At 39.2% G+C, this 17,065-nt stretch overlaps 1 protein-coding gene across 4 annotated transcripts in view; it reads left to right on the top strand.

Moving 5' to 3' along the window:
• Nucleotides 1–268: 268 nt before the first annotated feature.
• SACS (sacsin molecular chaperone) overlaps nt 269–17,065 on the top strand; it is an 88,103-nt gene continuing 71,306 nt past the window's right edge. For 2 of the 4 annotated variants that reach the window (XM_041765528.1, XM_041765524.1), the window contains exons 1-3: nt 303–366; nt 6,323–6,364; nt 10,342–10,863. In XM_041765528.1, the coding sequence (XP_041621462.1) occupies nt 10,844–10,863 (20 nt within the window). In that variant the 5' untranslated portion in view covers nt 303–366; nt 6,323–6,364; nt 10,342–10,843. Of the gene's footprint in view, nt 367–468; nt 589–6,322; nt 6,365–10,341; nt 10,864–17,065 lie in introns of those variants that run through there. The other 2 variants (XM_041765525.1, XM_041765526.1) reach the window with 2 other exon arrangements.

Below are 17,065 nucleotides of genomic sequence, written 5' to 3'. Positions count from 1 at the left end.
TCGTCTAAGGACACACGGCTAGTGATAAACAGAACCAGTCTTTGTTTGCCATGCCTCCTTCCTGAAATTAATCTTTGCAACTTCATGAGAGTGGAAACTGCACCTGCTGTTCTCTTGCACCACCAGCCTGAGCAACTGTGCCATATGTACTCTGCAGCATTATTCAAACCTGAGGCGGATGATGGTCCCTATCTCTTTAAAAAGAAAAAAAAAAAAAAGGCTGCTGGCGGGGCGGGGTGGCTGCTGACTGCGGCAGAGGCATCCAGTCCCTGGACCCAGTGCGGCTGCGGTGGCAGTCACTAGCTGGAACCTGCTGATGGGACAAAAGGAAAACAAAGGGTCCGAGGTGGACGCTGACAGCTACCAGTAAGTATTTGAGGATGCAGCTAGACACCCAACGGGAAGGGAAGAGGAAGGAGCTTAGGGAAATGAACGGGCCTGCAGGTTGATTGGTTCCCCAATCCTGAGAGCCGGGCTGCAGCCAGGTCGGTCAGTCACTGCAGTTGTTTGCGGAGATCATTGCCCACTCTGCTCGGATACCCGCCTTCCATGGAAGATAGCGAATCTTCTTTCACGTGAGGGGCAGCTGTGAGTAATAGGTTCTTGTAAAAATGCACAGTTTGGGCTGGCAGCCTGTGGGTTTGTGGGTGAGGCGCCAGCTGCCGTGTTACTAGAGAGATCTGCTGTGGTCGAGATGCTCAGACCACCCGGCTTTGTCATTTTAATTTCCACCCTGGGTTGCAGTGTGGGTCACAATGGCTCTATTGCTGTAGCACCGAGTGTGGGATTAAGAGCCCTGTTGAATAACAAAGTGGGATTCTCAAAGTGGCTTATCGTTTAATTTATAGTGATTGTCCTCATTTCAAACAGCACACCCTTAAATGATTCCGCAGTTGATAGTTATTATACAATGATATTTGAAAATCCTGTTTTTAGTTAAAAGTGTTTTGTTATTCAATTTTATTCGAATAAGTGATCATTACATTCTTAGAAAGAGTAGCTCTGTTTTAACAACACGAATCTCTGTCTTGTTCTTTTTTTTTTTTCTTGAAACAAGGTTAATACTTCAGTAAAGACTGCTGGATGTGTTTCTAACATGACAATTGTTTTGGCTTTAATTTTATCCTTCTCTGTGTAATTAAGAGTGAATGCAGGTTAATTCCATGTGTTTTCCAAGCATGAGCTACCCTAAAGTTATATGGAAGGGGAGCTCTTTATTTCTCCACCAATGCAGATAAAATAGTTGACATTTAGTCCCATTATATTTGTCACAAGAAAAGTGGATCTCCTATATTGTTTTTTTAAGCTATCCATTGATAACCAGGGATGTAGCAAATTAAAGTGTGATTATTATGTCCTGGTGGTTTTGCTTATGACTAACCAGCTTTCTTTCCCTAACCCTGACTCCAGGTCTTTCTTCATCCTTTCTTTACCTTCTCTGGCCTGTGGGCTGGCCAATTACCCTTTCTTTTTTTCTGGAGATGAGACCCCTTCGATCTTCCTTTCAAACATACCAACCTGGATGCTCCATATTTCCATCTTTTCCTTGTACCTTGCTCGGTTTGTAAGATCCTTTCTATAATTATGATGATGTTTTCTGTCCTTCCCATGATAGGAAGAAAAGCCCAATCATAGCTTTTTGGGACTAAAGTTCGCTTGCCTCTGAAGCATCTGGGGTATTGCTGCTTTATGCTGGATTTGTTCTCAGAAGCTTTAGGTTCTGATCTCACTCATCTCTGCCACATCTTAGCTCTGCAACCACTGAAAACTCGCTTGACTTCTCTGAGTCTCAGTTCCTTCCTAAGGTAGAGAAGTTGGCAGTTGTTTTCCACACTACTGTCATGGGGTGGGAATGAGGTATTGCAAATGAAGGCACCGGCACAGAACTTGGCACAATGTTGCTATTTAGCAGGAGTTTTGACTTTTCCCATTCAGTCTCCCCACCTTCCTATCCTCCCACCCATGGGGAGGAAGACTGAAGTGGTGCCTCGTACCATTTCCCTAAAGGAAGGAATTGTGAAATGATCTTTTGACCGACTGCATCTCAATACTTACTAAGGATCTCTTATGTATAAAAGTAACACTGGTGCTTCCATGTTGCCACAAGACTGTTCTATTGGAGAAGGGAAAGCCAACTGTCTTAGTACAGCTCCCATTAAATCCTTTATGATGGCAGAAGCCATTATGATATTGACTGTCCTGCTGTGAGGCCAAGGGAGGACCGCTAAATGTGATTGACGCAAAGGATGCCAAATTGGAAACCAGAATGATTCCCGTTGCTATTCTGATCTTGGACAACCTGGAGAGTAATTTGCTTTTTGTATTGCCAATCCTATTACTATTTTAATTTCTATTTTATGTGCTTTCCTCCTTTCTCCTCGCCACCTTTCCTTTCCTTAAATCCTACACTTAGCACATTGTGTCTGACTTGAACACCTAGGATGGAGCCACTGTGCTGATACCTAAAGAGGAACATAATGAAGTAGGAAGAAACACTAGGTGGGAATCAAGGGGTGTGGTGCTAGCTCCGCCTTGGCTTCTCTTTGCACTAACTAGAAAGTCATTTACCCTCATATCTGAGACAGGAGATATAGAGTAGATACTCTTTGAGTTTCCTTCAAGTGCTGGGTACATAGTTAATATAGCCTGTCTCAGGGGTACCCTTGGTTTATAACAATTAGTTGGTCAACTAATGTGCTCTGGTGATGCCTGCATTGCCACATTATGTCTATTGTCATTCTCACCATAACCTCCCGGAATAGGCAATACCATTTTGCAGATCATAAAATATAAGGTTAAGAGAGAGGAGAGCCCCAACTATTTCTTATTTGTAAAAAGGGGAGGTTGACTAGATGATATCCATGTTCGCTTTTCTTGCTTTGTGAGTCCTCAGGCTGCGAACCCTGAGCTCTAGTTTCCTTACCCTGGTGTCTCCTCTCGTGGCATTTAGACTTTATGGTGACATGAAGCCCAAGCTACACCAGTTCTTGCTTTTGTAAGGGGGCATGTATGGTCTAGTTATAGTAACATTGCATCCAGACAAACATTTGATTTAAATATTCTGCTCTGGATTAGAAAATGAGAAAATAGGAGCTCTGCAGTCCACATATTCCTTTTCATATGTCCTGAAACTATAGCATTTCTAAAAAGTCAAAGATATCTAAATAATATTATGGGTGATCACTTAAACTTCATAGATCTTCTTATTTCATTTAAGTAGTAAGTACTAAGGAGGCATATGTATTTGAAATTTTTAGGTGTCTGGAATTTGTGCACTTATTTACATAGTAGTAAAGGTTTAGCCATTTTTCCTTGTTTTTAATGTGATGATAAATTTAATCACTAAAAAAGTCCTAATAGGATACCAGATAAATTATAGGCAATATTGCACAAAATAAACATATACTAAAAAATAAATTTGTTATTTAGTTGAAATTCAAACTTAACTAGGCATATTTTTATTTGCTAAATCCAGCAACTCGGTATAAACAGAACCTTGATAAATTAGATAATCATTTACTTTGAGCATAAAGATTACTTTGTTGGTTTTTAAGCTTAAAACAGAAATTAAATCCAATCTTTATCAGTTTTTCACAATATGCAAACATCTCCCTAGTTTTATGTATTAATGTTTTTATTAAATGATTAAGCTAAGTGACCATTCTAAGAAAATATTGATCCTGAAGAGTGTATTGTGTCCAATGTACCTCATATTCCCTAGGGGCCTTGCTAAAGAAGGAAAAAAAAATCCAAGATTTTAAATATGTTTGTTTGGAGTCAGGTAAATTTGGTTTTGAAAAGTGACTGTACATCTTACTAGTTCTGATATTTCACCTCCTAGAACTTTAGTTCTCTCCTTCTTAAATGGGACTGACTATAGGCTAATAAACCCTATCACCAATTTGATCCAAGATATGCTATAAAAATATGTGTTTTTTTATTACCTGGAAATTGACCAAAGTGACTAAAGTACTCAATCTTTATTGAATAACTTCTGTATCCATGGCCCAGAGTCTGACTGAGTAGGAGATGAACAAGCCATTCTTGAGGAGCATTCAGCAAAATAAAGGAGGAGGATCTGTATAACACAGGGGAGACTTGGAATACTGAGAGAGTAATTTATATTGTTTTCTTATTAAATCTGAAATATAATATCTTCTCTGTTGTACATTTTACATGGAAATCATTAATTACACCATACATACACATGCATACGCACACCCAACCAATTAAGTATCATTCATCTTTAACTTTATTTTTGGTGCTTTGCAAAGTACATTGATGTGCACCTTCAATTACAGGGATGTATATTAGTGGCCAAAGAAATAGCTGTAGTGACCATGACCTTTCCTATAGCAGATTGTGCCAATACCATTCTGCCATTAGTGACATTTGTAATTCTTGCTATGTCTTAGTATCTTAATTTTGCCCTATTGATTTATAGGGTGAATAATCTGACTTCTCCATTTTGCAAAGATGCCATTTTAAAGTCTTTGCTGACTCATGTTTTGTTCTGACATTAAGGAGGGCAAGACAGTTTTTTTCTGAGGGTAATTCCACTGGAGGCTTTCTGTGGGCCTGAAGTCTGTCTGTATTGGGCTCCCTGTTTTCGTAATGTTAGGGACTTTCAAGGGTAAATTTTTACTGTATCACAGAGGATTTAGCTCCCTATGAGAAAGTAATGTTGATTTTTAAATCCCATTTTCAGACAAATGTCTATGCCATTCTCAGGAGATTGCTATACGGGCAATTCTAGCTCTATTCTTTGCTGTAAATGGGTTGAAAGCCTGTTTCTAGGGAAACGAAAGCTATTAAGGTAGGTAAAGCTGCAGAGAGTGGTGCCTGTGAATCCTGACAGTACTGAGAAGAGTGGAAAGGGGGAAGGACCATCCCTGACATCCTTGCTTCTTCCCGGCCTTGGACCCCTTCCTCCCCCTCTGTGAGAAGGGGTTTTTACTATCTATGCAGAAAGCATGCAGTTCTGCAATTTAATAGACATACAAACCAAAAAAGAAGTGACATCGTATTGAGGATAACATTTTGGGGGTAGCTCCTTATTATATTTTTATCTCATCTCTGCAGGAGAGAACTTTCTTCTCATTCACGTAGGTGGCAGTCAGGCATCTGTATTCTATTTCCTGGGAAGTTTCTCTTGTCCTCTTTCTTTCTGGTGAAGTCTACTTTCTTCCACCTTAGAGATCCTTTCATCTTCCCGCACTCCTCCCTGCCTACCTGCCAAAGGACAGCTTTTGGCTGAGGGGACCGTCACCTCCTATTTACACCAGGGTCATGATTTACTCCCTGAGTCTCTGGGCTGTTTCTGTTTCAAGTAGCGTAACTCAAAGAGAGTTTCAACTTAGTGAATAAGTGGACCTGGCACGTTTCTTTCCTCCTCCTTAAATGAGATCACACATGGTGCCAAATTCACCTGCTGTAGGGAAAACCCAGGTTGCCAAAATAGGGTGTTTTTGCCAGGGAGGCGAAGAGGTCACTGAATGGCACACTGTGCCTATATGGGCAGCAGCTTCAGGTTTCCAAGCCAAATGAATGGATTCCACAGCTGGCAGGGCTGGATGTCCAAGCCCCATTCTCAAGTGACAAGTTACAGAGCACCGATTGTTTGTGGCCCCAGTGAGTGAGATAAGGACCTGAATCTGTGGTCAGAAAATATTCTGAATGCGTTTTATGTCACTTCATGTGTTAAAGAATATTGCATGAACACGAAGAGTGACATCCAATACTTGCAGAAACTAAGCACTGCAGTTTGCTAAGCACTTTTCGACATAGTACAGGGTAGTCTTTATGATGAATCTACATTATCAGATGAAAGCATTATCAGATAAAGATTTCTATACAAGAGAAGCATTAGACATACAAGTCTAAAAATCCTATGTAATGTTAATCTTACAATCAGTAAGGAACAAAAAGCATTTCTGTAGTTTAAAATAATGAATGTGAAATAAAAGTGTATATTTAATTACAAGCAGAGATGTGTTCATATATCTGCATATTTAAAATGTTAACTTATGGCACACCAAGAAATAGATGTTTGTTGAATTGAATAAAGGGGTGTGTATGTGTGTGTGTGCAATCATGAACTGTGACTAAAAAAGACATATATATTTCCTATATATTTTGATCTTGGATTAGTACAAAGTAACCATGAGAATAAAGAAAATAATATATAATAAATGCTTTGTGAATGTTGATGCGCTCCATATATTTCAGTATCATTATGTGAGAAGCAGTCTAGTTTATTGGAGAAACCTCTTGAACTATAAGGTTCTAGAGCTTGTATTGGAGCTGTTTCACTTCCTTACAGTGACCTTGCAGTATCCTCATGGCCCTAGGAGACACTGTGATGGTATGTGATGGTCCGTTCAACATCGCCACTGCAGAGCATGGTTTTACAAAGATTAATATCTCTGTAAACTAACATTTCCATATTTATATACTAACATTTACATTTGCTACAGACAGCCCTTGGGACTTTTGTCAACCTTCTACCCTTCTATTCTATATTCCCTTGTGGCTTGGGCGCATGCTTTAACTTTCTTGAGCTTCAATCTCTTAACCTGTAAAAAGGGGAAACTATCTGGTCTACCTCTTTTATCAAATAGTCTTGTGGATTGCATGACACCGTATATGGAATTATAAAGGACTACAGAAATGTAAGGTACTGTCATTTAAATGACATACACAGGATTTCTAGTTGATTAAGAAGGGCTTACTGGTACCATATGGATCTTTGGAACTTTGAGGAATACTTTGGAATGCTTAGGGAGTAGGTTCTCACAGAATATTTCACAAGGTGGAGGACTATTATATGATAATAAATGAAAGATATTAAAAACTGTTTTAAGCAAGGATGTCATTATATACTCTTCAATGTTTTATAAACCCATTTTCAATATTATCCCATGTATGAGACACAATTTATAGCACAAAGTGAATTTTTATTATCTTTAAATGGAAATACTGTGCATACAAAATAATATATATAAATTAGAACCCTTTACTTGCCTTTTTTTTTTTTTTAGATCATTTCCTTTTTTATTTTCAAGAGTTCTTTATGTATTCTGGACACAAACTTTTGTCAATTATCTGTATGGCAAATATGTCTCCTGATTTTTGTAGCTTGCCTTAGGTGACCAGAAGTATTGATTTTAATGTGGTTTGACTGTAATCATCTTTTGTCTTATGGTTAGTGCCTTCTATTTGTTCTTTAAAGAATTCTTTACTTTGAAGTCATAAAGATACTGTGTTATATTTCTTTCTAAAGACTTTAAGGTTTGATTTTCTCATTTATGTGTGGCATTGATATTTGTGTACCATGGGAGGTACAGATATGTTTTGTTTTTATGTAGATAACCAACTGTCCCAGTAACATTTTCTGAATGGTCTGCTTTCCCAACTGAATTCTCTAAACACTTCTTCATGTATCAGGTTTCCGTGAATGCAGGGCTCTGTTGCTAAGCTTTTATCCTGATTGTTCCTGTGTGAATGCCCTACTAACTTAGTTATAATAGTTTTACATTAAGATTCAATATTTAGGGGTGCCTGGGTGCCTCAGTTGCTAGGCATCTGTCTTTGGCTTGGGTCCTCATCCCAGGGTCCTGGGATTGAGCCCCGAGTTGGGCTCTCTGCTCACCCAGGGAGTTTATTTCTCCCTCCCTCTCTGTCCTTTCCCCTGCTCATGCTCTCTCTTTCAAATAAATAGATAAAATCTTTTAAAAAAGTTTTATAAAGAAAGATTCAATGTCTAGAAAAGCAAGTCTTTCCCCTTACTCTTCTGAAGGAGTGCCTTTTAAAAATATCCTTGTCCTTTTGTTCTTCCACAAAACCTGTCCAGCTTTATTTTAAAAACTTGTCCAGCTTTATTTTAAAAACTTACTGGGACTTTGGTCAGAATTCAATGAAAAGATCAATTTGAGGAGAGTTGACATTTCAATGATATGGAGCCTTTTTTTGTCATCATGTGCATTATCTCTGTTTTTATAAGGGCCTCTTATATGTTTATATAAGAAAAACAATTCAAAGATTGTTTTTTATGATGGATGTATTATTGTCCATCTGTAGGAAGGTTATAGTGATTTATACCACAGGGTTCTACGTTGTGTAGCCATTTTACCAAACATGTCAGGTGATATAAAGCTAACTAATATTGTAGATTTCAGAATGTGTTTTTTAAAAGATATCAACAAATTGGAAATAGAGATGGAAACTCATTCAATGAGGTTAATAAGCATGAATGTGCAGTGTTCCACTGTTCCACTGAAATCAATGCTTCTGTTTCTCTCTAATGCTCCCATAGAAGCAGAACATCATGAGCAGAGAAATTATGCTGAAGGCAAAGCCTGGAGGGTCTCTATTCAAGTATAACTAATCCTGGATTTCCTTTGGAATTTCATATTTTATTTTTTAAAGATTTTATTTATTTATTCATGAGAGACAGAGAGAGAGAGAGAGAGAGAGAGAGAGGCAGAGACACAGGCAGAGGGAGAAGCAGGCTCTATGCAGGGAGCCTGACGTGGGACTTGATCCCAGTTATCCAGGATCACGCCCTGGGCTAAAGGCAGTGCTAAACCCCTAAGCCACCCGGGCTGCCCTATCATAAACATTTGTATAAAACCTGTGTCTGTTCTATGACACATTTATACTTTATGACTATACTTAGAATGACAATTGACAAAATCTTTTTTATTTAGAAAGACATAATTTAGATGAATTTGTATTCTCAGAATTTGTTTATGAGTTAGATCATAGAATGACTCATAGAATTTTACAGGTGTTAATAACCTGGAACGCTTATTCCAACCCCTTGTTTCACAGATAAAGAAATTGACTCTTATCTTCCACTTTATTTCACATAACTTCTCTTAATCTGAACATTTCAAATTGAAGAGTCTAATTTTTGAAATTCATTGTCATAGGCTTTCGTTTTCATGCTATATAATTTCTTAATTTAATTTCAATTCTTTATTTTTTAAATTAAATCAAATTTTAATTCTTTAATTATAAATTTCAATCTAGAATTTCTCTAACCCTTTTTAAAAAATATTTATTTATTTATTCATGAGAGACATAGAGAGAAGCAAAGAGACACAGACAGAGAGAGAAGCAGGCTCCATACAGGGAGCCCAATATGGGATTCGATCCTGGGAGTCCCGGATCACACCCTGGGCCAAAGGGAAGCGCTCAACCACTGAGCCACCCAGGCATCCCAAGAATTTCTCTAATTCTTGACCCAAGGCAATCAAGTTTCATTACATATGATTTTATGTGAAAGAATAATCAAGATTTTGGATTGGCTTGTTTTGATTAATCTCACTCCTGATGTCTGGTCACATTTTTATTATAACAAGTTACTGAGGAAGTGATTTCAGGAAATCACGCACTGATTACAGTGCATTTTGAGTTCTTTTCCTGGGTTTTCATGAAGCCGAGAATCTATAGTGTTATAAGTCTAGCTTATATCTCTAAATTACATTTGTGTGCAATGAAATAACATTGGCAACAAAAGTAGAATAGGCATTCAGGAGCTGGTTTTGCAGCTTCCAGTGTGTGAGTGCCTAGCTGAGTGAGCCTGAACACTGTTCCTCACTTTACTGTGCCCAAGTTTCTTCAACAGTCTAACTATTCTCTCTTGCTCTGCCCACTTCAAAGAATTGTTTAAGTGTGGTACTAAGAGAGTGTCTTGAAAATTATCAAGTGCTTATATGCATGAGAATGTATAAATGGGTAGAAAATTCAATCTCCTGTGTCCTTCTGGCTTATCACTGTTGTCAAAGTGTGTCACTTATTTTCCTAGTTTTTTTTTTTTTTTTTTCTTGAAATATTAGAGTTGGAGTCACTAGGGGTTGTTGAGAATATTACAAAAAGACTTTCTGATAGTTACATTTTCTTTTCTTTTCCTGATGGGGATGTTTCACTTTGAAACATGACTTATATTATATGTAAAGTCATAGCTTTGGATTTAAAGGCATGGTTTCTGAAAAAGGGCACTCATCTAAAGTACGTATTTCACTTGAAAGAAGCCAGGGAAATGGAGAAATGAGAAGAAATGTGTAGGGAGTGAGAACAGGAAACTAAATTAAATAGATATGTTTTTTTATTTATAGAGTCCACCATGTCTAGTTACACGTGTGTGTTTGTTGGTTGTGAGGTAAGGGATAAATGCCATGCGATTTGGCAGGGCTCTAGTGCAACCAGCAGTTTATAATTAGAAAGTCGCTGGAAATAAGAACCGTGGCTGTCTTCCACAAGGAATTACATTTTTAGTGCATTTACTCAGAGTACTTTTTCCCTACTCCCTCTAACCTTCCTTGGTTTTTCTTCCAGGATCCAAAAGTGATGTGGCAATGCAGGCATTACCAGAGCAAGCAGAAGGGCTCTTGCCGGTGAGTGTTTTATATCTGGTGAGATGAGGGTGAGAAACACGGAGCCCAAGAGCTTCTGCGACATTTTTCCTCACCACCTTCAGAAAGAAAAACAGAAGATTCCCAGATGAAAATTGCTACTTTCTGCTGTGGAGAAAAACCAAACACCGTTACCTACTTGATACTAATTTACCTTAAGAACTTCTGTGGGTTGCCAGATCAGAAGGCATAACCCAAAGAAGCAACCACTTTTGGACTGGAGAGTCTTACTTGAAGGAAGACAACAAGACGTAACAATGCTCCCGGGCATCAGATGATGGGTGGACACTGAGGGGAAGATGGGCTTCTCACCGGCCACGCAGAGCTGAGCTCCGAGTATACACTGAAAGGAAATACAAACGAAAGATTTAGAAAACAGAAAAATAGTTTCATGATTTTCACAGACACATATTCCAGAAGTAATAATGGAGACCACGGATAATAGGTAAATGAGTTCATGTTTTAAGTGACAACAATTGGCATTGATATTTTAAGGCTTATTGGGTTTTCCCAAATGAAACACAGATAGGGAAAAACAGATGAAAGCTTTCTAGAGATGAGAGGGAGTCAACTCTAGATATTTCAGCTGTAACGGGAATGATGGCTATAGCAATTCAAGCCGAGGGTTGGAAATCATTCCCTACCTTTGTCCAGATGGTTTTTGGATTTTCTGTCTTCTGGTGTGGCTGTTGTAATGGATGGTTGATTAGATGCCCCATCCCCATTTTCTCTTTCCTCAAGTGTATATGCTAGTGCCTCCTACGGCCATGGGATTATTTGGAAAATATGAAATAAAAAACTGAAGTATCTGAAATTTTATCAAATTACCTGGGAAAGGAAAGAGAGAGAGAGAGAGAGAGAGAGAGAGAGGAGAGAGAGGGAGAGAGAGCAGTGAACTTTGGTAAGAATAAAGTTTACTCCTTTCCTCAAATTTAGTTGCTATTTTGTAAGAACCATACAAGCTTGAGATTTGAAGCAAAAATATAATGTTTACAATTACTCCTTAAATTTCTATGTGTTTTTTTTCTTAAGCATATGACAAGACACTCTTTCATTGATTTTGAATGCTGTATTCAAATAGTATGCTCAATAAATAAAATTTTAGTGCCATAGAGACCAGGTAAGCCTTCACATCTCGTACCCTAATGATATCAACAGATGAAAAGACTTTTCAAATTTGCCTTTCAGATTTGGCTTGTTGAAAAAAACCCCAGTGTTTGCTTTTATTTTTCAGAAATTTCCAAAATAAAAATTTTTAAATGTTGTATTCACTAGACAGAGGAGGTAAGTGTAACTTTTTCAATAGAACTTGCCTCTTAGCAAATGAGGATTACTTTTGTGACTGGTTTGTACTTAAATATGCAAATGCACACAAATGTTGAGATCACTTAATGGATTTGATTTTTATTGGCCAGTTGGAATATTTGACTATTTTTTAGTATAATAAGAAGGCATCTAGAGCATCTAAGATAATATTACTGATGTTAAATTGTTTAAACATGAGAGAAACATACTTATGTGTCACCATACATGCTATCTCAGAGTATTTTTGAAGACTTTTCTCTTTTTTTTTTACCTTTTAAAGTGCTTCTATATTATGCCTTCTCAGTTGTGAAAGTAGGTGTTTTTCAAACTAAAGGTAAATTCATTTTCATACTACTTGGCAATTGACTGATTTGTTAGACATAATGTCATTTTAAAATTTATTTTATTTTTTTAAAGATTTTATTTATTTTTTGAGAGAGAGAGAGAGAGAGAGAGAGAGTATGTGTGTGTGTGTGTGTGTGTGTGTGTGTGAGAGAGAGAGAGAGAGAGAGAGAGAGAAGGGCAGAGGGAGAGAGAGAGAAGCAGACTCCCTACTGAGTGGGGAGCCTGACATGGGGCTCAATCTTGGGACTCTGAGATCATGACCTGAGCTGAAGGCAGACATTTAACTGACTGAACTACCTAGGCGCCCTTATAAATTTATTTTAAAGAGTGATGTTTATGTAGAATCACTGATGCTAAAAAAAAAAAAAAAGAATCACTGATGCTGTCACTAAAGTATAACTTTTCAACAATCAGGATTGATTTGAAGTATCTAACAGATGTTGAAAAAATGACAGATTCTGGCTGATAAACTTTTAATATAATTTAATTTATTTGAGAGAGAGAGAGAAAGAGAGAGAGAGAAACATAAGCAGGGAGGAAGGGCAGGGGCAGAGAGAGAAACAGACTCCCTGCTGAACAGGGAGCCTGACATGGGGCTGGATCCCAGGACCCTGAGATCATGATATGAGTTGAAGGCAAATGCTTAACTGAGTAAGCCATCTAGGAACCTCTGGCTGATAAATTCTATTTATAGCTTTAAAAAAGTATATTAGCATTGAGTGTGTCTTTGCAATTCTTTAGTCTTTGGGTACTGTAATATTTTCTCAGAACTGATATATTTATTTACTTAAAGCTTATTTACTTATTTACTTAAAGCCAAAATGTCAGTGACGGGATATAGCAACGTGTGTGACTACACCAAGTGGAATACGTGGGTTGAGGGCCAAAACATCAATCTTAAGGTCATTTTTCTAAGTACACACTTTTATTAAGGCATTTAAAACCTATCTTATTAAGACCATAAATCTATAAAGCTTGATTGCCTGGCTTCTTTGATCCTGGGACAAGATAATAATTTTTATAGGTGAAAAAGATCCAGCTGGGGCTTCTTGAGCTCTGGGGCATAGTATCTTGAGTTCTAAGGGGTATGTGTATGTGGTGGGGGCTCATGCAGTCATGGCATCAACAGTTCAGGCCCTTCCTAGGGTATTGCCTTTATGTAGATATTTTGGGAAAAGAAGTTAGATTGTCTATCTAATAGGCAGTATCAAGCGTTATGCTAAAATAAAGGCAGATGTATTATTGGATATGCCATCTGGATATTTATTTATTTTTTTTAAAGATTTTATTTATTTATTCATGAAACACACAGAGAGAGAGAGAGAGGCAGAGACACAGGCAGAGGGAGAAGCAGGCTCCACGCAGGGAGCCCCACGTGGGACTCAATCCTGGGTCTCCAGGATCATGCCCTAGGCTGAAGGCGGTGCTAAACCACTAAACCACTGAACCACCCGGGCTGCCCTCCATCTGGATATTTAAACTAAAAGTTGAGACTTAATTTCAATTGTAGAAGGATGCTTTGGGATTGGTTCTCTCTCCATGGCCATCAGGAAGACTCTGGAGCTTCAGTATGTGCCAGTGTAAAAGCAGAATCCAGGATGTGGAAGGGTGGACCAGATTTGGAGAAATTGTCCTCCACAATGCCTAGGAAACAGTTCTAGTTACAGTGTGCTAAGGAGCTTCGCTTATTTGGTATTGATTCAGGCTGGTGGTGATGTCTGAGATCCTTTCTTATGGGTCTTGTTTGATAGATAAGAAAGCTGAAATTATGTGACTTGCTCAAACTCATAGGGTTAGTTAAAGAAAAATTTTTTTCTGACACTTGTTAAAATGGTTAGGAAGACTTCATTCAGGACTATTGAAGGGGTGTCAAGAGCATTGCAACAGGGGAGAGAGATCGTGCTCAAATCCGAATACAGCAAAGACGACTAAGGATTTATAGCCAATGAGCAGAGTGTGGGGACCAGGGGATGTAATATTAATAGAAGGAGATACCCAGTGTAGGGGGATTCTTGCTAAACCATCTTGATAGAATTCTTGCTGAAGGCTGGCCAGGGTGATTGGGTATCAGGGGTAGGGATTATGGAATTTGGTTAAATATTGAGGGTAATTGGATGTTAAGAGTAGGGAGATTTTTGCTAAACTGATTTAGCAGGATTCTTGCTAAAGCTGGGTTAGGCAAGTCAAAGACAGAGCTTAAGGGCAAGGCGTCATTGAAAAGAACGCTCAGAGGTGTCTCCTAAAGTTTGGTCATGGAGAGAGCCCAGGTTCAAGCAGGTTCAAGACCTGTGACTGGTCCTGCCTCTCCCATCTTCCTCCAGAATCTACCCAATGTGTCTGGCTCCACCGACCTGGGGATTACAGGGCAGCCCTTTCAGTTAGGATCCTCCAAATAAATCTCTATTCTTAAAATTATTCATTCAGCTAACATGTATGGAGCATTTATTATGTGCCTGGGGATACATCAGGGAATTCAACTGATACAGATACTGACTTTTGTGACTCTTACATTCTATCAGGGAAAGACAGAAAATAAGTAGTACATAATTAAGTTATATGGTATCTTGTATGATGGAACTAAAGGAATGGTAGGCCAAAGAAAGGAGGTAGGTCAGGACAGTACTCATGAAAAATATTAAATTTGAGCAAACACTTGAAAGAGAGGGAGGAATAATAATAATTATAAAGGAGAAGAATGTTCCAGACAGAGGAATTCATGCAAAGTACCTAGGTAGGAGCTGCCTGACATGTTACAAGAATAGGGAGGTGGTGGGCATGCTGGAGGGGAGTGAATGAAGGCCAGTTGACGATGTGGTTGAAGAGGTACCTGGGCATCAGGTCATCGTGAAGGAACTGGGAATCCATTGCAGGATTTTAAGGAGTGACATTCTCTGACATGTGTTTAAAGCAGCCCACTAGCTGCTATGAAGAGGGCCAGGTGTAGAAGTGAGGAGACCCATTATGAGTTGTTGTGACAATCTAGATGAAAGATGATGATGATTCTGGGCAGGATGGAAGGGTGTTGGACGTACCTCTTCTCTGATGGCTCTGTGGTGGTTCACACATGTGTTTGTCAGTATCGTCACCAAGGTTGTGAGAACATCATTAGCATCTGACTGTGTGGGAATGTTGAATACACTTAAGATGAATATCAACAACCTGATTATGATGACTGTTATGCCATTTTTCCAAAAATGATCAATTCCCTAATTCCTCACCTGACACTAACTACCAAAAGTTAGCATAGACCCTTGAGGTTAAGGGCTCAGTCCTGCAAGACTGCCCCACTTGAGGGTCCAGCTACAAATGGGATCTCCAGGTTACCCAACTACAGATTCAGGGATTCCCATGGTGCCTTTCCTCGGGTTCAGTAATTCACTACAACGACTCTGAACTCAGACTGCTTTACTCATGATTATGGTTTATTGTAAAGGATATGACTTAGTAACCCCCCAAGTGGAAGAGAGGCATCAGGCAAGATTTGGGGGTAAGGAGTATGCGGTTTCCGGAGCCCTCCTATCACCTTGATGTGTTCACCAGTTGGGGGGCTCCCTTAGCCTTGTTGTTTCAGAGTTTTTATTGGAGTTTGATTCTGTAGCATGACTGATTGAACTCAGGCTCCAGCCCCTCTCCCTTCTCTGGAGGTCAGGTCACATCACTAATTCCTCTATCTCTAACCACTGATCCTGAAGCTACCTAGGAGCCCTGCCCTGAGTCACCTCATCAGTATACTAAAGACACTACTATCCTCAGGAAATTTAAAAGCTCTGTGCCCTGGGGCACCTGGGTGGCTCAGTTGGTTGTCTGCTTTCAGCTCAAGTCATGATCTCAGGATCCTGGGATTGAGTCTGCTGTCAGGCTCCCTGCTCAGCAGGTGTCTACTTCTCCCTCTGCCCCTCCCTGCTGCTTGTGCTCTCTCTCGCTCACTCTCTGTCTCTCAAATAAATTAAAATAAAATAAAAAATAAAAGCCCCCTGTGGCAAGCCCAAGAAGATATATATTTAATTACACACACACACACACACACACACACACACACATATATATATATATTTATATATATATATATTTTTTTTTTTTTTATGAGAGCATACTAGGAGTAAGAAAGATTCAGATGGGAAAGCAGAGTCCAGGCTTCAGGATAGCAGGCAAAGAAGCTGAGTCTAAGTATGTGAAACTAAGCCCAGACAGGGAAGAGCAAGTAGGCAGTAATGGGCCAGGAAAACAAGCCAGACCTTGTACTTCTCATGAGGGGCAGGAGTGGATTTAGGCTCGAAGCCATGGGTCTAATGGCAGTGATGCAGAACCAGAGCCAGGGTGGTAGGGGTCCAAAGAAAGAACAAGTGGGTTAGTAATTATTCCACACTCCTTAGTTTCTGTAGTTCATGAGTCTAAATAAAGTCACTTAATATTTACATCCATATCTCCATGGCCTCAAGCCTTCACCCGTTTGACAAGACTTTAACCCCCATGCTCCACTAGTCTGCTTAAATTCTTCCCCAGCTATTTCTGGGTATCCTCAAGGTGGTGATGTCTTATATGGGCTCAGGAATAAATTTGCTCATGCTCTTTCCTCTTGAGCCTCTCAGTCAAGGAGACTTGTCAAGGCCTCTGAAAGCTGTTGTTTCTGTAAGTCCCCCATACCCAGTGGACACCCTGAGCCCAAAACCATTCTGAAACCTGGGAATAGGGCAGTAAAGGGAGATGAATGGCTTCTCCTCAAGCCTGTGACAAATTTGTTTTCTAGGAGGGAAGCAGCACTGCATGGACTAAGTCTTGTCCCATGTTTCATAAACATTGTGCCTGAGTTTCTGTCCTCATAGGCTCAAAACCAGTCCCTTATATACCAGGCAGAAAGGGGAGAATGGGTCCTGTCCTGCCCCCTCTACATCTCCTCCCTCTCTCTTCTCCTTAGATACCTCTGCATCCAAACAAAACAAACTCAGAACAAATATCCTTCCACCTCCTTTCAGAGAAAACAAATTGTGTAATGGAAA

This window comes from Vulpes lagopus, chromosome 8 (genome assembly GCF_018345385.1).
Source record: "Vulpes lagopus strain Blue_001 chromosome 8, ASM1834538v1, whole genome shotgun sequence".
NCBI classification, from domain to species: Eukaryota; Metazoa; Chordata; class Mammalia; order Carnivora; family Canidae; genus Vulpes; species Vulpes lagopus.
Note: the sequence above shows the minus strand (reverse complement) of the source record. Positions and strands in the feature narration are given on the sequence as shown.